General features: G+C 40.5%; 1 protein-coding gene across 1 annotated transcript; it reads left to right on the top strand.

Moving 5' to 3' along the window:
* Positions 1-6,705: 6,705 nt before the first annotated feature.
* EXO1 (exonuclease 1) lies at positions 6,706-27,144 on the top strand. Its single transcript, XM_054576473.1, is given in 14 exon segments — positions 6,706-6,948; positions 8,143-8,262; positions 9,403-9,526; positions 10,456-10,593; positions 11,470-11,682; positions 13,082-13,269; positions 13,933-14,029; positions 15,777-16,002; positions 19,052-19,301; positions 21,247-21,359; positions 21,609-21,611; positions 21,651-22,099; positions 24,826-24,927; positions 26,947-27,144. Coding segments are annotated over 14 exon segments (2,382 nt in total). The 5' UTR covers positions 6,706-6,787.
* The last annotated feature ends 842 nt before the right edge of the window (positions 27,145-27,986 follow it).

Genomic DNA, 27,986 nt, shown 5'->3' with positions numbered 1-27,986 from the left:
TAAATTGAAAAAAAAAAAAGACAAAGAAATGAAAAATTAGAGACAAAGAAATTTTTCCAAAGCCAGCTAAATAACATTGAATAAGCTGCATGGTCCAGATGTGAATCCAAGCAATGCATCTGTGGAGCTTAAGCTCTTAATCACGTGAGACAGCTTGTAGGGGACAGGCAACAGCAGGCATCCACAGAGCTATAGATATGTGCATAGATAGGCAAAGTAATATTGGGAAATTTGGCCACAGGTGTTGAACGAAATTGTTTATTTGATTTTAAAGGGTGAGATTAAAGCAGGTGTTTGTCCTCTGCTTCTGAAAAATAGAACTGCTGGCTGAGTCAGTCCCTGGAGGCTGAGAGACCATGAGTGGCCCAGAATTCGTTACTGTTTCATTCTGAGAACAGCTTCTCCGAGCAGATTCCGGCTGTCGCCCCTTAAGGAGCTCTCTTTCGGTCAATGTGACTCTTTTGTTCAAGATGAGCCTCTCCATCTTGAATTTCTCCTCACTAAGCAATCTATCCCTGGTTGCTTTTCTCACTCTCTTGACATATTGATGTCTGTTTCATTGTTTCAGGTTGTATTTCACTGAGTTTTTCCGTAGAAAAGTGTCCCTTCGAGCTGGCTGGTCAAGGGAATGTCCTCCATCAGATGACCACCTTGGAACTACTGCCGTGCTATCCACTTGTAAGTCACGCCTTCCCTCTGAGGTCAGAAAAGCCATATCTATTTTGTGCTTCTGGTATGACTGATGTGCTCACCTGGAAAGTGGATAGCACCCTCTGAACTTTCTGTATTTTTCATTCTTTTTCCAACATAACAAAAAGTGGAAGCACTGAGATGAGGGAATAGCCTGGAACCGTGAAAATGCTGTGGTCGCACTGAGAATTGCTGCTCCAAAAGCAGGAGGAGCTTCCTCAGTCTGAGCCACGGGCCGGGACGTGGGCTTTACTAAGGATCTCACGCAAGAATGGAGAGGTGCCTGGGAGTGCGCGCAGAGGCCGGTCCGCTCGTTCACCGAGCACTCGCCCGAGAGTGTAGCTTTGAAGGACACGGTTAGAAAAAGGAATCTGTGGACCCAGAAATCCTCGTGGGAATTGTGTCTACCGCCTTCCTGATCCCACAGCCCCACTGTAAGCCCGCTCCCAGCTGGAACTTGGTGCCCTCCTCCGCTCCTGGATCTCAGCGGTTCACTGGGTCACACCAGTTCCCCTGCTGTGTCGTCGTGAAGAATGTGGGCTTTTGGCCTGAGAAGCTTATCTACTTCTCTGTGCTTCAGTTTTCTTTACTGTAAATGGGGTAATAATAGTTATTTCCAGAGCTATTTTAAGCATTAAATGTGAGCACATGTAAAACACAGTGGGTTCTACATGTAAGTTGTTCCTTTTCCGTTTTCTTCCCAAATTATCTCAAAAAAGAACAGATAATTCTGAAGGGGATCTGTAAATGATAACTTCAGAATGTTAGCATGGCATCTCCCTGTCTCTGTAAAGATAAATCCGTACTGCGGCAGCCATCGGCTCACAGACCCAGGGGCCAGCCTACCCTGGGTTCAGATCTCTTTGTAGCGCACTTGTTTTATTTATAAAATGAGGATAATAAATTCACTAACTTCACAGTGTTCCTATGAGTATTAAAGACATTAAGCAGGTAAAAAATATACAACAAATTTGAAAATAGCTAAATGCTTTTAATTCAGGACTCTCATAGTAGAATTTATTATTTAGAGAGGGAATGTTTATCTTATTATATCAATCCCCTAAAAGAGGGCTTTGCCACACATCTCTGCCAGTTTCTCTAAACACGTATACTGTAGGTCCAGCTTTATTATATTTTAGAACTATCATTTGTGTAAATGAATTATAATTTTTTTCAAAGAAAAAAGAGGCTTGTTTAAAATAATATTACTTCTAAAGTAGGCAATGAGAACCAACATTTATTCTTTCTGCATCCTATGTCCTGTATTATTCAAGTAACACTCATGTTGATAACTTTCTAATTTGACTGTAAAACGGCTTTGCAAAGAGCTGAGAGAGAAACTATCAGCAAAGTCCTGAGAGCAACGAAGGAGCAAGTCGTGGACACGTAGTGGAAGAGCGTTCTAGGAAGAAGGAGAGCACATGCGAAGGCCTGGGGGTGGGAGTGGACTTGGGATATTCAAGGAGAGGCAAGGAAGCCAGTGCGGAAAATGTGGAGTAATCAAGAGCAAAGGCAGGAGAAGTTTGAAGAAACATGCACAGGAAGTTATCAGACCGTTCATGAAGCATTACTAACAATGGCCAAAACCTGGAAACAGCAAGGGATCTGTCAACAGCAAAATGGATAAATTATGTCATAGTTATATAATACAATTCTACATGGACACAAAAAAGGTAAAAGACCATAGGCTGGCTCAATAATATGGGTAAATCTTACAAACACAACGTGAGGTAAAAGAGGCCAAATGCTATGTAATAAAAACTCTATGAACCCTGGCCAGTGTGGCTTAGTTGGTTGGAGTGTCATTTCATAGCCAAAAAGTTGTAGGTTCATTTCCTGGACAGGGCACATGCCTAGGTTGCAGGTTTGATTCCCTGTATGTGCATGTGTGTCCTGGGCACATATGTGTGTGTCGGGGGGGTCAACCAATTGATATTTCTCTCCCTTTCACTCTCCCTTCCTCTCTAAAAGCAATGAAAAAAAACCTGTGTCCTCTGGTGAGGATAAAAAAGTAATAATAATAACATTTTAAAAACTGTGTGATTCCATTTATATAAACTTTACAAACAAGGCAAAACTAACACATGCCATTAGAAGACGGGTTATCATTACCTTTGAGGAGGAAATAGATATTTTTTATTCGAAAGAAGGCCCAAGGGGTCCCCTGGGAGAGCTGGCAGGAGGTAATGTGGTATGTTCATTTTGTGATCATTCACTTAGCATTTGTGCACCTTCCTGTACATGTTTTATGTCAGTTTTTAAAAATAACAAATGCACCACAGTGAATGGGAACATTTGAGATAGCAAAGACAGACAATACTTTCAAGAAATTTTACCACAAGAAGAGCTGAGAAATAGTGCAATAGCCAAAGGGTTATTTTACTTTTTATTTTTTTAGTCGTTTATTTTTTCCTTTTGTTTCTTTTTTCTTTTTCTTTTTTAAAGGGTTATTTTAAAGATGGGAGAAATGACTGTTTTGGGAACTCCACTTAGTCATATTTGCCGCGCACGAGAAGCACCTGTCCTATTATTCACTTAATAGTTTTTCTTAAATTGACTAATTTTTAACTTATTTAAAAGCAAACTCCATGGTAACACTACAGGTATGTCTTGCCATAATAGAAGTAATTGTAAAAATACAATGAAAACAAGTCATTTAAGTAAAATAATTAAAAAAGGCAAAAACAATACCATGTAAATAAAAATCAGTCTAATTGAGCTATAAAACCGAACACCTAAAAGTCCCCCAGTTAGAGAAGCAGGGCTGTTAATGATCATCCCGGGAAAAGGACACTATTCCATGTCTGTCTATCCCCACCACGGCTCACTTTTCCATCCTCGCCTTCACCTTTATACTTTAAGCATCTCACTTTTAACATTATTCACAGTGAATACCACAGAAGAACAAAATGAAAACACAGTCTCACAACCCTATGACAAAAGGATGCTGACTGGCCCAGCACCTGAGTTCATCCCCACGTTCATGCCTCCCTGGTGCGGAGGAAAATTCTGCCCATTTCTGGATGCAGGGCATATTTTGCAGTCTGGCCTAACTAAGGTTCTTCCCATTTTTTTTTTTTTTTCTGTTCTTTTACCACAACCCCCTTAGAAAGGAGGTGTAGAGTGTTCTGAGGACTGGAAGCCTGGCCCCAAGTGGCCACCCAAGTCCAGAGTGGCTTTAAAGTCTGTGCACTGTAAGAACCCTGTTCACGATTGTTTGGTTGTAAGGTTTCCCCTGGCTTATCTCAAAGATGAACAACGCTGGACACCAGGTAAAGTGGTGAGGGCAGATTTCAATCTGTAATACTATTGCAACAGGAAAACGATCCAAAGTGTAGTGAATTCAACTCCATTTGTGCAGAGATGACTTGGCGGGGGTAGGGAGCAGTTAAAGAGAGAATGAGGGCAAGGGAGCTCAGGAGAGTCGCGAAGTGAAAAGCTACCAGCATCGGGAGGGACAGTGAGACCCAGCTGGTGTTGCTAAGCAGCACTTAGGGGACTTAAGCTCCTACCCTCCTCCGGAAACAGGGGCCCTTATCTTAGGGTGTTGGCTGGAACAACCAGTGAATTCTTTTGGCAGCCTTGAGGTTTCTCCTGGAGGCACTTTAAAGGGAGCTGGAGTCATTCCCTCCCGCCCCCACCCAAGGGATGTGGCCTTGAGTTGTTAGAAACTATGTTAGTGTTTTTTCAAGTCTTTACAATGCAGTCTTTATGGTTGAGAAAGGGCTATAATTTGGTCAAGGAGAGAATCTTTGCCACTTCTCAGTGAAATTATTTACCAAGCGCCACCTCTCTCCCGTCCCAAGTTCTACAGGAAGCGTCCAAAGACTAATATAACACTAGCTGCACCTTCTGTTTCCCTGTAACCCTTTTTTAGGTTTTAAAAAAACCCTCAACACAGACACGTGGTGCAGTCCTAAACTTAGAAGCCCAGGACTTCTAAGGCTTCTAAGGCTGCAGTCGGGGAGAACTACAATTCCCAGCGGCCCTTGCGAAAGGAAAACTTTGAGCAGGCTGCGTGAGCACCCGGCAGGCAGCGCCACCCGGAGTCGCACGGCTGCGGGCCCACGCTCGCCTCCGGGCAGGCCGGCGTTCGGGGAGGAGGGGCCGGCGTGGGGAGTGCGTGACGCCACTTCCGCCGGGCGGGCCGCTGGCTCTCCCGCGCAAATTGAAAGGTCTGGCCTTTCCAGCGCGCCTGCCTCCAGTGCGGCGGCCCATGTGAGTCAGGGACTTTGGGGACGGGGTTCGGGGTGCCCACCCGGCTGCCCTCGAGGGACGGGGAGAGCCCTTCCAGGGGAGTGAGCGGAGCGGGCTGTGCGGAGGCGCGGGTGGGTTCCTGCTGCTCCCCGCGGGGTCCCTTTCCGGCCTCGGATTCTGGGTCTGCGGCTGGATTCTGGGTCTGCGGGCTCTTCCCGACCTTGCAGCCCAGCCCCGGGGAGCGCGGCGGGGGCGCTGAGTGCAGTTCGTGATGTGGGAGGGAGTGTGGTCCCGAGGGATCGTCCGCGCTGTCCGCCGACCATTCCCGGCGGGACCCGGCACCCATTGTCGGACTCTGAAACTTTCTGCAGAAGGTAGCAGTTCCGTTTTTACATGCGATTTCCCGACTTTTAACTGTTGACAAGTAGGTTTTTTTCCTTAATGCAGGCCAGAGAAAACCTGTCTTCTGGAATGGGCTGGCGGGCCACCCCTGTACCTCTCCGGGCGACAGAGGATAGAGGGGTGATGTTGCGGCTGCTCCTGTTGCCTGGGGTGCTCTACCTGAGATGATTTGGGCCCCACGCCACTCCTTCGTCCTCACTATGCTGAAGAGGAACTACTTATTCGAGGATATTTACCTAGCGTAGAAGGAACTGTTCGACGAAATGCGTCCTGTGTCAGTTTGCCTCCGAGTGCAAGAAAACTCTTTTTAGGGACATTGTCTAAGAGGCAGGAGATGAGTTGTTCTTGAACTGTGGCTTGAGGATCGTCTGCATCCTAGTAACCTGCTGAGATTAAAATTAGAACCCCCCACGTCGCCCCCTAACTAAGTGAATCGCGGTCGCTAGGAGTGGCGCTGAGAGTCTGCCAACGTCTGAAATTTGCAAACTGCTGCCCTAGAGCCTCAGAGCTTCAGTCCAGTGTCAACAGGGTAAGGCCGACTTCTGAGCCTGTGCTTGCTTGCTTCCCTGCCTTCCAAACCTAACGTTTGGCGGGAGAGATTTATGTTATGAAACGCCAAGCAACTGCTCAGTGCCCGCGGCTGTCTCTTCTTGTCACGGGGACTTGGGAGGGGGGCAGTTGCTTCTGGAAGGACTGTGGCAGCTCCCCAGTTTCCGTAGAGAAAGGGCGCAGGGGTTGCAACCTGGATGGAAGTGGGAAGTGAAAGCATTTGTCCTGAAGTGTTTATTATGTTTTTCTGTTGAAATGCCTACCTTCCTACAAACTGTTTTGATTTCCCCATCCTATGCTAATTTACATGTTGGCTCTCATCATGCCCGCGTAGCGGGAATGTGATGCCATAGCAAGAAAAATTTTGTTGATTTTATCATGCCTTTTTAGAGGGAAGAGAGACTCATACTTTTTTAGCACCTCCGTGTGTCAAGCACTGTGTTAAGTAAGGGCTTAGAGCACACATTACGATTCCAAGTGGGAAAGCACTTTGGAAAGAAGAAACATTAAGGAGCTATCAAATGGCATTGGAGATGGTATTAAGGTTTAGTACAAAAATTCTGGACTATGGAAATTGTTTGACAGGAAGGAGGCCAGGTAAAATATTTGAGAACATCGATTTCAGTTGCAGGATCTTTTTCCTAAAACTTTTGGGTAAATATATATTTGCTTTAAATATTGCTATTTTCTCCCTGGCTGGTGTGGCTCAGTGGAGTGAACACCGGCCTGTGAACCAAAGGGTCGCTGGTTTGATTCCCAGTCAGGGCACGTGCCTGGGTTGCGGGCCAGGTCTCCAGCAGACGGTGCTCCAGAGGCAACCCCACATTGATGTTTCCCTCCCTCTTTGTCCCTTCCCCTCTGCCTAAAAATAAGTAAATAAAATCTTTTAAAAAAATGAATATTGCTGTTTTCCCTTTCTCCTTTCATATTGTGTAGTTAACTTGGCACAATGGGAATACAAGGATTACTGCAATTTATCAAAGAAGCTTCTGAGCCCATCCACGTGAGGAAGTACAAGGGGCAGACAGTAGCGGTGGACACATACTGCTGGCTTCACAAAGGAGCTATTCCTTGTGCTGAAAAACTAGCCAAAGGTGAACCTACTGATAAGTAAGTTTGGACCTCCTGTTAATTCGTTGCCAATTAAGAGTGAGATTATAATGCATTATTTTCAGGAAAGGATCATTTTCATGCAAGGCCAGGTTTTTCAAGAAGCAAGAGTGTTTTAGAAACAGGAATGACTTCCTTCTCTGATATAGGCCTAGTTTTTATTTGGAATAAGCTACACTATCAACAGCATACTGAAGAACGTTTGTGTTGTGTCTAGTTAAAAATTTTTTAATCACAATTTTATATTGCTTTCCTCTATTCTTGCATGATATTTAATCAGATCACAAGGATCGCTGTGCAGAGCCATGCAGGTTGTCTCTGGCTTATAAGAAAAAAGAAAAATGAAGGCAATGTAGTGGCTCTTTCATTAAGATGAATGCGTTTGATTTAAACAATTACTTTTTAAGGTTATGTCTTTCTAGTTTGCGTTGAAATATCCCTTTTTAATGAAATGATGGGAGTAGCTATTTTTGTTAATTGCCTTGCCAGAATGAAAAAACAAATGCAATAGTGATCCTTGTTTGAGTCCTGGACTGGGGGTAGAAGTTGTAGCAGTGCTGTGTTGGAGCCAGCCCGCGCGAGTTTGCCATACACCGCTCCTCCCAGTTTAGTGACTCCGCAGCGGTAGTTTGTCCATCGTTGTAGACTGTTCGTGTCAGGGAAATTGACATGCTACAAATCAGGCATTCCTTACCCCAAAACTAGTTGTTGAACATTTACCAGGACACCACTGATTATAAGAAACATTACTGGGACAGTGGACAAATTTTAATACAGACTGTATAATAGATGATATTTTATTGCTGTTAAATTTCTTGGGTGTGATAATGGTATAGTTGGCCAATCCTTTCAACTTTTCAATATATTTGATATTTTTCCAAGCCAAAAAAATCAAAATGGGAGAAAAGACAAGATTTGGAACCATACAATGTTAGAATTGGAAGGGATATCAAAGCCTTTTAATCTAGAGATGAAGAAAGCAGGGCTTGGAGGGTAAAGTAACCATTGACTGACTTATAGTTCATTAGGATCCCAGGCAAGATTTGAACCCATGTCTAAATTAGGTTCTATTTCCTAAGAAAACATTTTCTTAAAAAAATAAAAACCTCTCTTCATGATTCATATCATGGGTTTTAAAAAGAGCAAAAGTGTTACAAGATGCAAAACACTTAAATGCTTCCTTTATTTTCATAGGTATGTAGGATTTTGTATGAAATTTGTAAATATGTTACTGTGTCATGGGATCAAACCCATTCTTGTATTTGATGGATGTACCTTACCTTCGAAGAAGGACGTGGAGACATCAAGAAAAGAGTAAGTGGAGTTTCTTTTTAATCTCTGGCTGAATTACATTGAGCTATGGGGGTTTTTTATAAATTAAACTATAAATCAGGCACAGTAAGTGATTAACACCAATAATTAATGTAATACAACAATCATAACAACATACTGTGACCAAAGTTATATGAATGTAGTCTCTCGCTCTTCTCCCTCAATATATCTTACACTCTCCTCACCCTTCGGTGACGAGGTGAGATGTCACCGAGCCCACGTGATGAGATGGAGTGAGGAGGAGACGCTGGACCACGGGCTGATTTGTGTCCAGGGTGGGACAGGGCAGCCTGGCACGAGATTTCATCCTGCTACTCGGAATGGCGCGCAATGTAAACTTACGGATTTTGTTTATTTCTGGAATTTTCCATTTAACATTTTTGTTCTGCAGATGACTGCTGGTAACTGAAAGTACAGAAAGCAAAACTGGGGATAAGGGGAGACAACTTATTTATTTTCTCCCACATTATACTCAACAGTAGATTCAGAATAAAATACCAGTATCTGCATTACTAATATGATGGTTGAAAACAGTTAAAATCTCTTTTTCTTTCCTTCGCATATACTCTTTCCCCATTTTAAAATAGTGGTACTATATTGTCAGAGCATGTAGCTGTGGCTCTCTCCCTGCTTAACCCTTAGTTAGTCTCGACTCGACAAACTACCACATATTTTATGGTTATTAACAGTCCTTACATCACTGTCTCTCTCGTTATTTTGGTTTTTCTGAAGTTTGTTCTCTAGCAGATTTCACAGGGAAGCTCACAGAAACAGTATTCCTCAAGTCTCCTGTATGTTGATAAAGTTCCATCCTTTATACTTGAAGGTTAGTTTTGATGGTGAAGAAGTCTTCACTCACATTTACTTAAGTGTCTTAGTGAATTCACCTTCTTTTGACGGAGAACCCCGCCATGGGCCGGCCTGGTCCGCCGATGCGTGAGTGTGCCCTATAAATCGCTTGGTCTTTTTGCCCAGCAGCCCAAGAGATCTGGGTTAATAGTCTCAAGGGGCTGGTGCGCACTTTCAAATGAGTCAAAGTTCTTTCTATTCTAGAAACAGTTCTTGAATTGGAGTTTTGTTACAGTGTCTTGATTCGACCTCTTATTTTTTTTTCCCTTGCAGAAGACGACAAGCCAACCTTCTTAGGGGGAAGCAGCTCCTTCGGGAGGGGAAGGTCTCAGAAGCCAGAGAATGTTTTACCCGTTGCATCAATATCACGCATGCTATGGCCCACAAAGTAATTAAAGTAAGCAAAATGAGAAAGGATGCTGAAGTAACCAATGGCGAAGTTCACCGAAGCTGGTTACAAGTTGTTTCATAATGGGGGAGCAAGAAAAGGAAGGGAGGAAATTCTTGTCGGCCTAATCTGGAGAGGGCTGGTGTCGGAGGAAGGAGGGAACAGTATGTTTAGATAGAGGAACCCAGCAGTTTCCAGGGAGAAAGCCTCCCTTTTTGGATAAGCCCCTTGACCCCCTCATGTCCCCTGGAGATGACAGGGTGCATTCCCGAAGGATGAGTCCCGCCCCAGCCTCCATGCGTCTTCAGCATTTACTGGCCCCTCACTCCCAGGTGACAGATCTCAAGGACTTCCAGGCCACCTGATCTGCTCTGCTTAGAAACATCTTTTTGTTACTGTAAATATTTAGTGTCCAGGTGCCTGTAATCACAGCCCTCACTTCCCCTTCTCAGGCCTGTGTTCAAACTGCTTGATCAACGAATGGGAAAAATAAATACAGTGATTAGATTCTGTAGTTTGTATCGTTTATCGTTGTCAGACTTTTGTAGGCTGATAAGAGAACCCGTTATCTGAAAATCTATTCAGATATCTAACAACGCCTTACGTACTTTTGGAGCATCGCCATTCTTAAGATGGAACCTTTCAATAATTTGAAATAATTAAACTTTGTGGCTTATAGTTATTGCCCCCCACACTCCCTCAAAGTATAGCAGTATTTTCTCCAAATGTATTAATCAATTTTTAAAAGACTTAGCGGCTATATGATCAGTTAAATACATATATCTGAGGACTAAAGTAGAAAAAGCATACTTCAAAGGAAATGATTTTTGAAAGTAGTATTTTGCATGTGAAGGCTGGTAGTAGAATGGATTTGGAATAGGAAGTTGATTAGTTATTTCCAGATGCTGTCCTGCGCATTGACGGGTCCTCTGTCACAGGCTGCCCGGGCCCAGGGAGTGGATTGTCTCGTGGCGCCGTATGAAGCGGATGCGCAGTTGGCCTATCTTAACAAAGCTGGTATTGTACAAGCCATAATTACAGAGGACTCTGACCTCCTCGCGTTTGGCTGCAAAAAGGTACTTAACCTAGTGTACATCAAGGAGCTAAAGTTTTTCTCTCTAATAATATTTAATACCTGAAATTAATAACTACTTATAATGTTAAAAATTATTTTATTTAAAATTAAAAGAAAGGTTTTGCTGCTTGACATTGCTGCTTTCAGAAAAAGCTCTAAGGTTAGAGCATCATGTTATTTTATCCAAATTCTTTAGCAGACTATAGACTTATTAGTCTTATTTTATAATAATGATAATTTACATGCTTTATATTTTTCAATTCGATTAGGTTAAAAACTAATTTACCTGTTAATGGGATTGTGTATAAAACTGCTTAATGGGAATTTTTATGATATATTAAGGGGAAAATTAAGATACAAAAGTATAGGGTGATCTCATTTTTGTCCCCCCCTATGTTATTTATATTTCTGTATATCTCACAGACGACTAGAAAGATCCATGTCAAAAGGTTAATGCTGGGTAACAGTGATAGATGAGAGATTTAGGGCAACTTCTATATTGTTCCTCCTGAATTTCTGTTTGCCAAATTTTCTATAATGAACATGTATTACTTTAAAAACCAAAAAAAAGGGCTACGTTAAAAAAAGTAACAGTGGAGGGTAAGTGCTTTTTGTATGAATTGCGGGTTGACAGCCCTGTCACGTGGGTCGGCAGCGGAGAGGTGCAGAGAGGGCGTTCCGTCCGTCACGGTCGGAGCTGGTGCTTCCGCTCAATTTATTTGCAGATATGACGCAGTTAACTGGCCTGCCTGTCTCCCCCTCTCCCATTGTTACGACGAAGAACAAGAGAGATTTCTTAGAAATACTGCAATGACTTGCGTAATAAAAAAAATAAAAATGGCCTTTTAGGGATTAACAATTCCCCTTCCTTTTGAAGGTGATTTTAAAAATGGACCAGGCTGGGAACGGACTAGAAATTGATCAGGCTCGGCTGGGAATGTGCAAGCAGCTTGGGGACGTGTTCACAGAAGAGAAGTTCCGGTACATGTGCATCCTCTCAGGCTGTGACTATCTCGCCTCCCTGCGCGGGATCGGGTTGGCGAAGGCCTGCAAGGTACTCAGGCTGGCCAACAACCCCGACATCGTGAAGGTCAGAGCGACTTCCCACCCGTCGCGTTCCACGTCAGAGGCATTTCTCAAGTGACAGGACACTCAGAATGGGGATTTTAAATATTCTATTATGTCAATAGCCAGCTATGTGTCACCGAAAAAATAAAATGACTTCACACACTAGAGCTTAGCTTTTGGCAACAAATGAACCATGTTTTCTGCAATGGACAAAAGAGCAGTAGTGATTTTTAAAATGAAGAGTAATGTAAAGAGACTTAAGGGCTATTCAAAATATTCTAGGGTAGAAATAATGTTAACACGTACCGTCTTTTGATTTTTGTCCAATTACTCAATAGTAGTGGTCCTCAAACTTTCAGTCTCCGGATCCCTTTATACTCTTAAAAGCAGTAGTTTTTCTTTGTGGCAGTAGTTTTTGTTTATATGGGTTATAGGTCTGGACAGTTACCAAATCAGAAATTAAAACCAAAGTTGAAATGCTTAGTAATTCAGTTAATAATAACAAATTTATCACGTGCTTACATAAATAGTATATTTTTATGAAAAGTAGCCATGTCTTCTAAAACCAATGAAAATTCTGAGAATTGCACGTTTATGTAAATCTCTTTAACGTGGCTTAACAGGAGACAGTGGGGTTCTCATGTCTCCTTCCCCGTGCAATCTGACGCAGCATCCTGTGTCATGGCGCCCCTGGAAAATTCTGAGCCGCCGCACCTCGGCGCTCTATAATTTCTCTGATAGAAGCATCGTCTCTCCCCGTTGGGTGGTTCCCTACAGCCCCTCAGAGTTTGCAGAGCAGAGCTCCCGTTGTCCGTTTCCGGGGGACGGCGTGAGCCCTCAGGGCCGCGGGTGGTGCAGTCGCCGGGAACGATCCTGGGCTGGGGACGGAGCAGCGTGGCCTCGGCAGCCTGTGACTCCAGCGTCACTGCCATTCTCTGGGTCTCCCCTGCTCCATCTAGGAGTTTGACATAAAATATTTAAAACCACTTCCAGCTTTAATCATCCATGACTCTGTTAGTATGAGAACGCCAACTTCGCTTTAAAAATAGGATCTGAGAATACTTGCGGTTTTGGAATTCTCAAGTTTTGTATGTTGTTTTTTGCCTTCTGAACGAAAGGGACTTTTGAGAGTGAAGAATATCTTAAAGTTGTAACTAGGAATGTAAGTTTGACGTGTAACTGAATTTTTCATTCTTTGGATTAGTAGAAAAAGCAAACAAAACACTGTTATAGAGACTCCGAATTTTGGTGATGTAACATGCTTGTGTTTGGTGGTAGAGGTTTTTAATGTGGATAAAAGCAATTGGTTTTTCTACTTTTTTTTCATTCTCCTGTCATGTAAACTGATTGGCCTTAGGACTAATACATTCTGCATTCTTCATTTGCAGATAACTCATAAATATTTTTGCATCCATTATTAGGTTATCAAGAAAATTGGACATTATCTCAAGACGAATATAACAGTGCCAGAAGATTACGTCAAAGGATTTATTCGGGCCAACAATACCTTCCTTTATCAGCTAGTTTTCGATCCCATGAGAAGGAAACTCGTCCCTCTGAATGACTACGGAGATGACGTAGACCCTGAAACCCTAAGCTATGCTGGGCGGTATCCTTTCTGAGCCAGGGCGGCAGAATGCTTCCGTTCTTCCCTGTGTTTTTGCTGACATTCAGTAAAAAGCTTGAAAATTGTTTTTTGCTTTCTCTTTTTATAGTGAAATCTGTATTTTGTTGATTTTAATTACCAGTCTAGTGAAAAGGTAGAGCAACTTCTTGTTTATAAATCTGAGGCTCATTCATTTTAACTTGCTAATTGCTTAGAGTGACTTGATAGAAACATGTCCAGAGTCAGTCACTTAAGGAACATATTCCAAAGGTGGCACTGAAGAGAAACACTCCTGGCAACCAAGGTTGATGGAGTGGGAGGAGCATCTGGGTGGGCGGGGACTTCCGCTGGGGATGCTCCTCCCACAGCCAGTGGCCACACCCTGGGGCAGTGCCCATCCCAGCCCCCACCCGGCCCAGGGGCGGGACTTTTCTGAGTCAGTGTTGACGTGGGGCTTTGCTTCAGAACACAGCCAAGTCCTGCGGTGACAACTAGAGATGAGTAAATATGCTCCTGGTTCTGATGCTGCTGAGTGTGGAAGTAGGGCCCATTGAAGTTAAGAAACTGAAAACTTTCTGTGACAATGGAATGTACCTTTTTATCTTAATACAGTGGTTTTTGTTTGGTTGCTGATAAAAGCATTGTTCCTTAATCTTACCAACCTAGGTATATTGATGATTCTATAGCTCTTCAGATAGCACTTGGAAATAAAGATATAAATACTTTTGAACAGATCGATGACTACAATCCAGACTCTGCTATGGTAACATTTTAATGGCTTCTCTAAAAGCACGTTTTAGTTACATTTCAATTTTGTCTCAGAAACTGACTAAAGACAGATCTTTATTTCGTAAACATATCTTAAGCATTTTTATACCGAGGCACTTTGCAGAGTATAGATTGAGAACAACTTGATGGTAGAGAAATTCTATCCCTTAGAACATAGGTAGATTGATTAATGTCCTTAAATTAAAAAGCAACCACACTGTATATTATCAAACCTTTAGACTTGAACACTTCACTTGAATATACCACGGACTTCATGCCTCTCGTCTCATCCTGTGTAGCTTTTGTCGTTTGGTTTTGTGGAAGAAGACCGAGACCCAGAAGCACTACTCTTGGGAGTCCGAGCTGGTTTTCACTCATTTACAGTTTAGCAAATATTTAATCAGCACCCACTATGTTTTTTAACCCTTTCCGGTTCTGCTTTTTCCAGGTTGTATATGCCCCGTCTGGTACACTCTCCCACCGTTCTCTTTTCTGTTCACATTTTCATTCAGACTCTGTTCTCTCTTCTTTCATATGGATCCTAACCCCGTCTTTGGTCTGTGCACCAGCCCCGTAATTCTCAATGTCTCCTGAATCTACATAAATGACTTCTGTAACCTCAAATCTATCCACAGTCAAAAACAAACTCTTCATTCCACGTAGGCTTTCCCTAGTAAATAACAGCTCCCTCAATTTTTTTTTTTTTTTTTGCTGTTTAGCACTTTGTGCTACATAATTTATGCGTCTCTGGTTTATTTTCTGATTCTTCCCAAAAGAATGTAATCTGCGTAAAGGTGGGGTTTTATGACCATCTTTCATTGCTAAGTCCTTACAAGCAAGGGTTATATTTTATTTTTCTTTGTACTCCAGAAGACTAGCTAACCTAACTATGTCTAATGCTCTTAATAAAAGCTTAGTAAAGGACTGAATTAATGAAGGAGGGTAAAAAGGACTGGATTGGGCTAGAAACTATGAGAAAGCAGGAACTATCAATCAAGACAACTAAAAGAAGCAACAGGACTTAGCAATGAAAGCAGGCCAGCTTTCCCAGTTTTCTGGTCCGAGGGGATGAAAGAGGTCACATACTGACATTCATTCCTTCAGCAAATAAAGGAGGTAAATACACCAATCCTAACTGACAATCAGGCCTCTCAGGGAAAGTTTTATGTAAGTCTCAATGTAGCTGTTTTTTGTATTGCCCAGTATAGGTGGTTCCAAGGATGGGTTTAATGGTAACTAGTATTTTGTAAGTTAGGTTGTTTTGGTTTGACTCAACCAGTTTCTAGAGGTGGGATAGTCGATTACTTTAAATATATGATGTTATGGTCTTAACTTTCTGGTGCTTTGTAAAGGGTATGTAAATAATTATTTAGAGGCTTATTGCCAGGTGGTTATTAAACCAATTAATGTGTACTGAAATAATACTCAAATTTTAAAAGTACTTTTTGTGGCCCATATTTCTTCAATTGCAATCTCATATCTTGCACTATTCATCTTAGGAAGTTTTATTTCTTAGAAATGAGCTAACAAGGTCCTTTGACCCTCGTTAGAAGAAAAACAAACGTAAGACTACAGGACACATTTAACAGAAAAGTAGAAAATGTTATTAGAGGACAGATATTTCATCAAAAAGCTGTTCTTTTTCAGGGTAATTTAATTATTTGCTTATAACTTATGTTGATGCTGAGGGAAATAAATTGACTATTTTTCTTCAAGTAACCTTTGTTCTTTTACTGTTTCAGCCTGCCCAGTCAAGGAGTCATAGCTGGGATGACAGAACGTGTCCAAAGTCATCTCATATTAATAGCATTTGGCATAGGAATTATTCCCCTAGAGTTGAGCTGGATGTTGTTCCAGATGCTACAAGACTGAAGGAAAATCCAAGTACTGTGGGCATTGAACAACTGATTAGTACTAAAGGGTTAAATCTTCCAAGAAAGTTGTCCAGTGTGAAAAGACCAAGAAGTGGTATGTAGTTTGTTTTTCTGACATACTAGTGAGTATCAGTCACATTTAAGAAATCTTTGCTAAACCCAAGGTCACTAAGATTTTTCTCCTGTCTTTTTTTTGTTTGTTTTTTGTTTTAGAACTTTTATAGTTTTAACTCTTATCTTTAGGCCTATAATTAATTTTGAATTGATTTCCTTAATACAGTGTAAGGTAAGGATCAAGGCTCACATTTTTGTACATGACAGTTCAGTTGTCCCAGTACCATTTGTTAAGCAAATTATCCTTTTCCTGTTAAATTGTCTTGACACATTTATCCTCAATTAATAGACCATATATGTATGGGTCTGTTTCTGAACTCTGATTCTGTCTGTACCATTGGTCTCTTTTCCTGTCTTTATGCCAGACTCACTGTCTTGGGCACTGTAGCTTTATAGTCGATTTTGAAATCAAGCAGTGTAAGTCCCTTAAGTTCTTTTGAAAAGTCGTTTTGGCCAATTCTGTATATTGCACATTTCCATTTAAATCTTAGAATGAACTCTCAGCTTCTTTTATTTAAAAAAAAAAAAAAAAAAAGGCCTGCTGTGATCTTGATTGGGGTCTAGTTTAATCTATAGTTCAATTTGTGGAGAACTGGCCTCTGAATGATACTGAATTTTCCAATTCATTTATTTAAGTCTAACTTAAGTCTTAGCAGTGTTTCATGGTTTTCACTGCATAGGATTTGCACATCCATTATAAAATATATCCCTATATTTCAGACTTTTTATAACTTATAAATGATACTTAATTTCGATTTCTAGTTCGTCGTTGCTAGTATATAGAAAGAATTGATTTTGTATATCAATCTTGTATTGTGCAACCTTCTCGAATTCACTTTTGTAAACGCTAGGACTTTCCATATAAACAATCACATTTCATGCAAGTAAAGACCGTCTTGCTTCTCCTTTTCCAGTCTGGATGCCTTTTATTTCTTTTTCTTGCCTGCTGGAACCTCCAGTGCAATGTTGAACAGCAGTGCTGAGAATGGAATACTAGGTATTGGGAAGAGTGTTTGTTTTTTGGTTTTTTTCACCATAGAACATGTTCAGAAATATAAAGAATAGTAATCTATTTTCTTTCCTTTCATATTCATTTATGTCACTGTTTGACATAATAGTAGACTAACAACAAAAACAAAGCAAAACCTTTTACAAATTTGTAGTTCATGCTTTTATTTTTTAAATCTAGACATTATACATTTTTGGCCAAAACATTCTGATTCCTTATGAACCTAAATATTTTTCATGATAATATCTCTGAACCTTTGTTTTCTCTTCTGCAATGGGAACAAAATTGCCTAGGTCACACATTTTTGTGTGTGTTATATAAGATAACTATAAAAGCACCTGGTACATAGCAAGTGTGTGCTGTGTGTGAGTTCCTGCCCTTCTGCTACCATCAAGATAGACCATTCTTTTTATGCAGAGGGCTCATTACTAGTAAGTCCTTTATGTCAGACTGAGTCCGCTTTGTTAAACCACAACTTGTCAATGGATTTTGTACCCTGGGCACAAACACAAGCACAAAAACAAAACAGAGCAAGTTGAATTTCTCTTTTATGTGACAACCCTTCATATATTTAGAGACAGCCAATGCGACCCTCCTAAATTTCTTTTCCAAACTAAAAGTTCCTTACCTATTCTACATTGAGCTTAATTGTCTGTTAGAGTGATTGTTTAGATGTGATCTGCTTACCATAGAACATAGTAAATTTTTAAAATTGTGGCACTATTTCAGTCGTTTATCCAGAGACTCTTCATTTTTTTATTGCAAACGAAGATAGTGTTCGCTTTTATTTTCATCCTTGTCATTTTGCTGGCATTTCCTGAGTTTATAACCAAATTCCGCCACTTGCTGTTAAACCAGTTACAGTTATACTTTTGAACTTAAATGGAGGTGAAATTATTCCTGTTTACCTAATCTGAATTCATGTTAATGCATTGTTCTGCCCACTAATTTTTTTGTTTGTTTTTGAATCTGTATTACCTTGTAATTTATGGGTATTATCTACATCAGCTAACAGTTTAAGAAGTGTGGTGTCCTGTGTCTTAAAGTTTTGGGTAAAATGTGTTTGCCTATGTCATGTTTAACTGAATCAGAGCGAGTACAGAAATCTAAAGATGTAGAGACGGGCCTCCTTTCAGACTCAATCATGACTAGTCTTTCAGGGCTGATGAACTGCTGCAAATCCACGTAACTCTATACAGTAGATTCTGCTCTGTTTGTCTACCTGGATAATAGGAGAGACACTGAATGTCCTAAATCAATGACCTCCCCCTGAATAGCTAGCTAGTCTAAAGCTTGTCACAAAAAGCAAATGAGGTTAGTCTGGCATGGCTTCTTGGGGAAGCTTTGTTGGGGCTCCTACAATATTTGTTTTTTCCTCACTTGTAAGGGCTTATAATTCGCTTCATAATAAACAGATTTACGCTTTTGCCAGGAGTCCAAATCAAATCTACTGATCTACAGCTTTTTAAAAATCTGTACATTTTGAAATTTGAGCATCATCTTCCTGTCCCTGGCCTACTGGCGCCCTCAGCTGGTCACTGGCGTTTTAGAGCGATGAGCGTAGAAGCCGCACAGACTGAGAATTAGTTGGACTGATTAAAACTTCTTACTGCTGTCTGTGTGTCCTCACCTATCTCAGGCAGGGACATTTTTAAAATTAAACATTAATTATATATTTACAAGTAAGTTCTCTTAAAAAATTTTTTTTACATTCAAAATTAGGCCCTTATTTTGAGTATCCTCAAAATAAGTATGTTGAGTATATAGCCTTACAGAATTGTCTCCTGAAACTTTGGTTTGGGCTATTTCACATGAAATTAAACAAATAATTGATATTTGTATATTTTATAAATTCCTAATAAAATAAATTAGGAATTTATTTTATTCTTGGGTTTCCTTTTCTTATGCACGGTTTTAAAAAAAGAATTCATTCTTAGGACAGAGGAGCACAGATTGTGAGGTGAAACGCAAATCTCTTAACTGCATATGAACGGAAGGTTATTGATTTGTTTTTATTCAGAAGAGCTGTCAGAAGATGACCTGTTGAGTCAGTATTCTCTTTCATCCACAAAGAAGACCAAGAGAAACAGCAGCTGCGAAGGTAGTAAGTCACTGAAGTCTTCCAAAACGTGCATGCCCGACCTGTTAGATGCGACTACTGTTAAAGAAAGCTTAAGCGCACCACCTACAAAAAGAAATAAATTTGCAGCATTTTTACGGAGAAAAAATGAAGAAAGTGGCGCAGTTGCCGTTCCAGGGACCAGAAGCAGGTATGGGCGTATCTCTAGAACGCGGTTTGTCCACTGTATTATATACTCTGTGGTTATGTAGTGAATTGACTTAAATAAACATGGAATTTGTTGGGGTAGGTGTAGGAGCCGATTTAATACAATTGCAGTTTTTACTGTGTATGACTTCTGTTCAGACCTGAACGCACTCCTTTTTCCCTGAACTTCTGCTACTTTTGTAATCACTTTATACAGGACCAAAATGAGAATTGTGGACCTTATATATGTTTTGTATTAGAAAAATTCTTTTGGGTAGGGGGAGTCCCTACTTCTTTGTTTCTACTTTTTTAGTTTCTTTAAGAACTAAGTACAATTTTGCGAAGTATTACTAGAAATATATTTAAATACAGATGAATGTAAGAGCTCTAATATTGAGAACTTGATACAATACTACGTGTTGAGAAGCTTGTCTTTTTCAAGTCTTCTCTATCTTTATTATATATAGTAGATACTTTAGAATCATGCCATTTTATCTTTTGAGATCTAGAAATACAAATACCAATTAAGTACTGATAATACCATAGGCTAATTGGGAAGAAGCAGCGAGCAGTTCTGGGTTTCAATTCTGTTCCCTAGCACATTAATCATATAACCTTGGGCAGTGTGGCTTCTCTTACCCATGAAATAATACATGAAGGAACATTTCATATCATAGGGATTATTGTTTACCTAAAAATGAGCTATGTGATCAGATCTGGGAGCCGATACTTTCTGCCCATTAGTGAGACCTTTCCTTACATGCACTGCCTCCTTCGGACCCTGCCTCCGCTCCCTGCAGCCAGAGGGTTTGAGGAAAGGATACAGAGGGCTTCACTTCCTAGGATTTAATCAATATTCTGCCTCTGTCTTGAACTTGAGCTCAATAATGCTTACTAAGAAGAAAAATTCTCTTTAAGTTTCCTATTTATCTGATCATGTACTCTAGGATTTTCTTTTTAAACCTAAAAACACTCCTTGAATACATTTCTCCAATAATAATGGTACTGATCTTTCTTTCCTTTGCATTAGAGTATTTTTTTTAAAATTTTTATTTATATTTAGAGAGAGGGGAAGGGAGGAGAAGGAAAGAAACTGAGGACCTGGCCTGCAACCCAGGCATGTAGCCTGACCAGGAATCGAACCAGCACCTTAAAAGTAAAAATTAAAAGGAATCAAACCTTTTAATTCGCAGGCCAGCACTCAGTCCACTGAGCCACACCAGCCAGGGCAGTTGGAGCATTTTTAAGTGCTTTTTTTTTTTTTAAAGAAAGATGTCACACTGAATAAACAATACCACCGAAGTATTGTGGAATTTAATGATTGACTTGAAAGTCTTAACCTCACTACTAAAATAGTATAGAAATTTATAGAGTGTATAAAAAGCTGGTAGATTAGTCTACTACAAGTTCCCAAATGGTTTGCTACTAAAAGTAACGCTAAGATGATGGGCAAATGGCTTATTTCTTTTAATTTTGCTTTCTACAAAATGTGAGACAGCAACTGTAAATTGTCTTTGCTGTTGCCTATTTCTATATCTGCTTAGGTATTTGGCTGTCCGCCCTGTGTTAGCCACGGCTTTAGTCCTACAGAGGGTAAAAAGGCTTGGACAGTACCTGTCCTCAAGGAGTTTACGGTCTGTTTTGTAGTTAAAAATGTTAGCAGAAAGAATATCTATGTAATGACCAGGCATGTAGTAAAGTACAGACCTCCAAATACATGCATATATAGATGGCTGCTTTTAGAGAACCCCCCAAATTTATTGTAGAAATAAAATTTCTAAATGTGTGAATGTTGACATAATAAAAAAATCTCTATTTTGCCTTTATTTCTGAAGTTATGTATTTATGAGACTTTGTTTTAAAAAGAAACTGGGCCATATTCTGAATCTTACGACCTTGTGAGGAAACGAAGATACTGATGCGTCCTTTCTGTTATTTTTTTCTGTTAGGTTTTTTTGTAATTCTATGGATTCAGTGGACTCTCTATCAAACAAAGCAAGCAGCCAGCATCTAGATGAAACTGCTGTCACAGATAAAAAGACCAATCTAAATGAATCAGAATGTCCAGAGGGCAAGAAACTCGTTGATCTAAATGAATCCAATTGTCTAGAGGGCCAGAAGCTGGTCGAACTGAACGAATCAGAATGTCTAGACGACAAGAAACTCGTTGATCTAAATGAGTCTGATTGTCTAGAGGGCCAGAAGCTGGTTGATCTAAATGAATCAGAATGTACAGAGGGCAAGAAACTGGTTGACCTAAATGATTCGGATTGTTTAGAGGGCCAGAAGCTGCTTGATCTAAATGAATCAGATTGTCTAGAGGGCCAGAAGCTGCTTGATCTAAATGAATCAGAAAGTCTAGAGGGCCAGAAGCTGGCTGATGGGGATGTAGCACATGATTCAAGTGCTCAGATTTCAGATAATGGAAGCATGGTTGCTGATGAAGAATCTCAGTCCTGTAAGACCAACAAACTCACAAGGACCATTTCCCCACCCACTTTGGGGACACTGAGAAGTTGTTTTAGTTGGTCTGGAAGTCTTAGAGAGTTTTCGAGAACTCCGAGCCCCTCTCCGAGTACAGCATTGCATCGCTTCCGGAGAAAGGACGATTCCCCCAGCTCCCTGCCTGAGCTTAAGACGACTGATGGACCCCAGGCAAAGAGCGATGAGTCCAGCGATAATGCACCTCCCTCACGCAGACTGGGCTGGTCTTCAGGGTCTCGGGAAAGTGTAGAATTATCACCACTCAGCTTAAGTGCATCAGAGCTTTCTCGGCCTTCTAATAAGGATTTCGATTCAGAGGTAAGTCACATTATGAAACCTTTGTTTTTAAATGTGTATGTAAAGCAAAATAGGGTGTTATTACCGTATAATTGAGAAAAGTTTGCCTACATCAGGGAAATAATTGGGTGTCTTAATTTTTCACTCTAGATACTGCCGTGCAGGAAATCCACATTTTTTTCATCTGAAGGGCTTCTCTGTATCTTTCGCACTTTAAACTCTTACACATTTAATCTAACTGTACTGTTTGAATCGCAGCCTCCAGTTATGACCTAAGCAGAATGATAAGCTATGAAATGAAAAGTTGTTATAAATTTAATGTTTATTCCTTAATATACTGTTGAATCCAGAGAACATTGAAAACCTTATAAGGAAATGGCCCTATTAACGTGGTGCTGTCCATCCTAAGTTTCAGTCCTTCAGAAATATCTGTTCATTTACTCTTCTCCTATACACTTCTACTTTATAACAAAACAAGTGACTTTGTTATTTTGTTTTAAATTCATAAAAGCATCCTAACCATTTTTGATTTATAAAATACCTTTTAATCTGACTTACAATCAGAACCCTAAATCAGTACTGTTCATAAGATCCAGTGACATTATATTTGAAAAAGACATGACAACATAATAGCTTTCTTCGAATCTGAGTTAAAATACTTCCGAACCTCAATTGGAGCTATTTTAAATAACATGTCAGTGTAACAAACTTCCTTTTATATCTACTGACTCTAATTACCACGCTGTAAGAACAGTTACGGCCTCCGTGGAATTCGATGCCTGATAATGCTGAGTATTGAACAGCATCTAACAAATCGGCATAGCTTATATTTACCAAAAGGAAAATATTTTCCGTAAGTTCCAAAAGGAAACTTAAGTCGTATTGGGCTCAAATGGAAGAAAAGAGCCAAGTTACGATGTGGAAACAAACCGTTTTCACATGGAGAAAGTTGAAGGCAGCTTTCACGGGAAACCCCGGGCCCTGCCACGTGGGGTTTCTAAGTGTTAGAGAGAGGACGCCCAGCGAAAGCTGCGCTGCTGCGAAGCCTTTGGTTCACCCGGACTGGCCTTCGCACATGCGCCTTCCTTTTAATGTCACCGTCTCCATTTTTCCCTTCACCGGGCAGGCTCTCTTGCACCACGTGGGTGCCCCCACGAAGGCCAGCTCTTGAACATCTTTCGTGGAAAGTCCCCGCCTGTTTGCGAGGACATTTTTTTACGTCTGCAGAGCTCCTCGGGGGCATTGTTTTTCCTTTTGCCTGCAGATGTCTTGTGTTCCACCTACTCTGCGAGCCTGTAGGCACGTTTCGCTCAGAAGCCTGTGCCGCTCGCAGGCTGCGGCCAGTCGTGCCGTGGGACTCAGCCCTCTGCCGTCTTCTGGGCTCGGGGTCTGCTGTGCTAATCAGCCACAGACACGTGAACCAAGAAAGACCGAGAAAGATGGGCTACGCTAGAAATCACTCTTTAGGTCATCGGTTGCTTCCAGATGTAGTGAACTCCCCCGAGGGCAGATGGATTGCTAATAAAAAGAGTACCATCTGTCTTTGATCCAGACAGTGTTTCAGGAAGCCCCAGGGCCGTGGCGGCTTGGTCTTGAGCGTCAGCGTTCACCGTCTGGCTCTGGAGAGAATGTTCTCTGTCTGAGTCTCTGGCCATGGTTCCCTGAAGCGCGGCTCCCTCTGTTAGTTCGGTCGCCCCATCTGAGGGGATCGTCTTAGGGTCTTTGCTCGAGGTCTTTCTTTGAAGAAATGGTTTAGCCCAGAGTCCCCCCTCCTGTTGGCTGTGAGTGAAGAATATTAGAGTTTCTGTAAGTCACAACCCAAGTTAATGGAGTATTTTTCACTTTGGTTTTTATTTTTTGAAGTACAATATATAATACTGTGTAGAATCCCAAGATAAATATTAAAAGAAAACCCTCATGAAATGCAGAATGTAAAGTCTTCTAAATTTCCATTCATTGTCCTTTTTATTTGACCTTGGTGGGTGTTCGGATTATTCTGTCTATAGACAAGTCTTACATGATGGGATTGGGGTGCACAGAGTAGGTCCTCAAGTCATTCCTAAGGGTAATTGTGCGTTTGATACAGTGCTACTCTAGTTCTTGAGAGTAAATGCCTTTTTTCTCTTTAATGTTGAACATGTTACACAATTAAGAGATGTCGAACCAACCCTGGCTGGGTAGCTCAGTTGTTTAGCGTGTGGTCCAGATGCACTAAGGCTGTGGGCTCCATCTCTGACCAGGGCACATAGAAGAAGCAACCAGTGAGTGCATGCATAAGTGGAACAACAAATCTCTCTCTAATCAATTTAAAAGAGAGAGAGCCGTAGACCTACTCTGGTTTGGCATTCCGTAGCTAGTACTGTATGAAAGCTGTTCGCCAAGCTTACACAGGAGGGGACTTGTGCCCACCTAAGTTTTAGCATTTGGCTGGCTTCGGAAACAATTCAGAGAAGTCTTCCATTTTAAAGGTGTGCTTTTTTCTGTGGAATTTATTCTCCAGCCAAAGCATCTTGCTAGCTTCTTTAATGTCGCTTGCAGTAACACTGGCAAACCGCATTCTTCTCACATTTCTTTCATTTTCTTCTGTTCTCTCCCAAGCTTTTTATACTTTATTCTTGGAGTAATTACATTTTATTTACACTGAATTTTCTTGTTTGCTTGTTTTCTGTTCTGTTGAATTTTGGTTAGTTATATACATTCCAAATGAAAATCTAATTTTATTTTATTTTTTGATCTGGGGGATCTAGGAATCTGATTGCAATTTTAAGTCACTTGATAATCAAGGTAATCAGAAATCCAAGCTACACTTATCTCATTTTTCAAACAAAGACAAGCTTCTAAGGAATAAGGTAAAACATTTAATTTTTTTTAAATTTCAGAAGCAGTGCATGATTATTATCAGAAAATAAGAAATACCACCACAATTTAGAACTGAAATCCCTATATTTTTTTCACAAAAATATCTACTTTCAAACCCTCTAGGATCTTGTCTGTGCTTGATTGTTGTTCTTTGTTTTCTCATGTTTTTCTATATTGAACATATATTTATTTTTTAAAACATAAAAACTTTTTGAAAAGTTCAATAGTCTGCATATCCATGTAAAGAATATTCTAATCTCAGACGGTATAAATGCAAATCCCAAACATAGTAAAATATTAATGTAAAGTAGTAAATATAAGACTTTAACGTCTTTGAGACTTTTTCAAACATATCCTGTGTTGGGAAGATGTCCATATTATTTTTGAATGAAAAGGAAAAATGCTATTAGCACGGTATTTTTGTTTGCTTTAATACGTAAAAATAATCATGCATGAATGTGTGTATTTGTGTAATCATAGTAAAAAGTCTGGAAATAAATCCCAAAATTATTTACAGTAAGAGATAGGATTAGAAATGTAGAACGTACTTCCCTGAAAGGAGTTGTTATATGGAGACGTTAAACCATCGTCTTTCCACCCCTTGCACTGCATTGTCGGGGTTTAACCGTCGCTTCTGTTTCAGTGAAAACTCCCGATGAACCTTCCCCTCCATCCCCAGCACCCATCACCTTCTTCACCTCTGACCCGTTCTCAGAACATTTTTATATGTATCCTTTATATAAAATTATATTACTTTTTCTCATTTAGTTTCAAAATCGAATGGTTGTCCTTTTTCTTTGTAACTGCCCGCTCAGTCCCTCTGCAGAAGTAAAGCAAAGCAGCCAAGCCCCTGCACCCATCCAGGTCTGGTGCTGCTTTCTTTGTCTGGTCTCTGGCTCGCTCCCTTTTTCCCGTCACCAACATCCTACCTTAGGATTTCACCTTTCATGTGTGAATCCTTTTTATTTAATTTTTTCAAAGTGTAATGTATTGGGGTGACATTGGTTAATAAAATTGCAGGTTTCAGGGTACCGTTCCGTAAAACAGCGTCTGTATAGTGTGTTGCGGTCCCCGCCCCAAGTCCTATCTCCTGCTGTCACCATTTATCCCCTTTACCAAACTCTCCCACCTGCTCCCCCTTCGCCCCCGCTCCCGTTATCACCATGCTGTTGTCTATGAGGATTTTTTTTTCTTAATCCTTTTCATTCTTTATACACTGTCTGCCAGCTTCGTTAATTTTAAAACCTTCTTTTATATACCTCACTGATAACTATCCCCCCAAACACCAGCATTTTAATGACCCCATATTTCCCCCAATAAAAGCCAACCCTTTGGTGGAAATAACCTAAGAGACACATGTATACAGTGGAAGAACAGGTAACCTATTCGAAACAAAATGTAGTTCTTTGTGTAAAATGGAAAAAAAAACTCCAAGGTACATTATTAAGTAGAATCAAGATTCATTAAGAAAGACAAAGGACACAACATGTATATTATGCTGCTGTGTATGTGTGTGTGTGTGCGTGTGTGTACACACTAGTCCCCCTTATCCACAGTTCACTTTCTGCAGTGTCAGTTACCCCTGACCAGCTGTGGTCTGAAAATATTAAGTGGCACATTACAGAAATAAACAATTCATAAGCTTCAAATTGCACGTCACATTCTAAGTAGCATGCTGAAATTTCATGTCCCACTCCATCCTGCCTGGGATGGGGACCCCCCCTTTGTTCAGCGTATTCACACTGTGTACGCGGCCCATCCATGGGTCACCTGGCAGCCATCTCGGATACGAGATCAACTGTCATGTTATCTCGGTGCTTGTGTTCAAGTCACCCTTATTTTCCTTAATAATGGCCCCAACGCGCAAGGGTAGTGCTGCTATTACTAAAATTCAGATATGCTAATGAGAAGCACTTTTTACGCATTGCTTATAAGTTACTTGTCTGTGCGGATTAACTAAAGATAGCTGCTTTAACAGAATAGTACTAAAATGAGCGTTTAATCTCCAGGTTCCCGGGCTGTATAAATCTAGTTCTATGGACAGTCTTTCTACAACCAAGATCAAAGCCTTCGCTCCTGCCAGAGCCAGCGGGCTGAGCAAGAAGGCAACAGGCACCCAGAAGAGGAAACATCAGAATGCCGAGAACAGGCCGGGACTGCAGATAAAAATCAATGAGCTCTGGAAGAATTTTGGATTTAAAAAGTGAGTTGTCTTGTTACTTCCTCTAAAATAGGATAAATTTTTTTTCTCTGTAGTCTCGATCATTCTCTCAACTTTATTTTAATATGAAGGAATTTCTTTTTCTCTTACCTAAGAAAATTCTATTTCCTTTAGCTGACCCTTCATAAAAGTATATTTAACTTCAATTTCTGTACATTTTTTCGTGGAGCGATCCAGATGGCCAACTAAAAAAACTCCATTCTCAGTCGGGCCTCTGTTGTTAAGCGAACTACTTTTCCTGGCCTATGTTTCTCAGTTCTCTTTCCTTCTTACCTCTCAGCAATGTAATGAGAATAAAGTTGTTTAAGACATAGAGCGTGGGAAGGTAACGGTACTTTCTGGATTTAAAGCAGTTTGCTTCCCCATATTATCACATCTAAAATGGGGGAACTCATTGAGTTTATAGGATGAATTGGCCAGATTTCCAGTGTGTGTGGCAAACACTGTTTAAATAATTTGGTCCTATATATATCTACATTTGTTGAACCACAGTACTTCCTTCTGTTAGACTACGAAATTAGTGACCAAGTAACATCAATTTATAATTCACTTATTTTCTTGTTCTTAATAAAGCAAATTGTGCTAAGATTAAAAGTAAAAAACAGAAAAATTGCATGGGTGTGGTAGGATTAAACCTTACCTAATAGAAATGTCACAATCAGATGATATGAATGAAAACACTATAAATAAGTTCATGCTGGACAATTTTTTTTCTCCTATTTTACATTGTGTAAAGTCTTAAGAGTAAACCATATAGCAGCAGTTCTCAAACTTTTTGCCTTCAGGAACTCTTTATATTTTTAAGTTACTGAAGGCCCCAAAATACAT

This window comes from Pteronotus mesoamericanus, unplaced genomic scaffold (assembly GCF_021234165.1).
Source record: "Pteronotus mesoamericanus isolate MK-2021 breed Mesoamerican mustached bat unplaced genomic scaffold, CSHL_Meso_final contig_347, whole genome shotgun sequence".
Taxonomy (NCBI): domain Eukaryota; kingdom Metazoa; phylum Chordata; class Mammalia; order Chiroptera; family Mormoopidae; genus Pteronotus; species Pteronotus mesoamericanus.
Note: the sequence above shows the minus strand (reverse complement) of the source record. Positions and strands in the feature narration are given on the sequence as shown.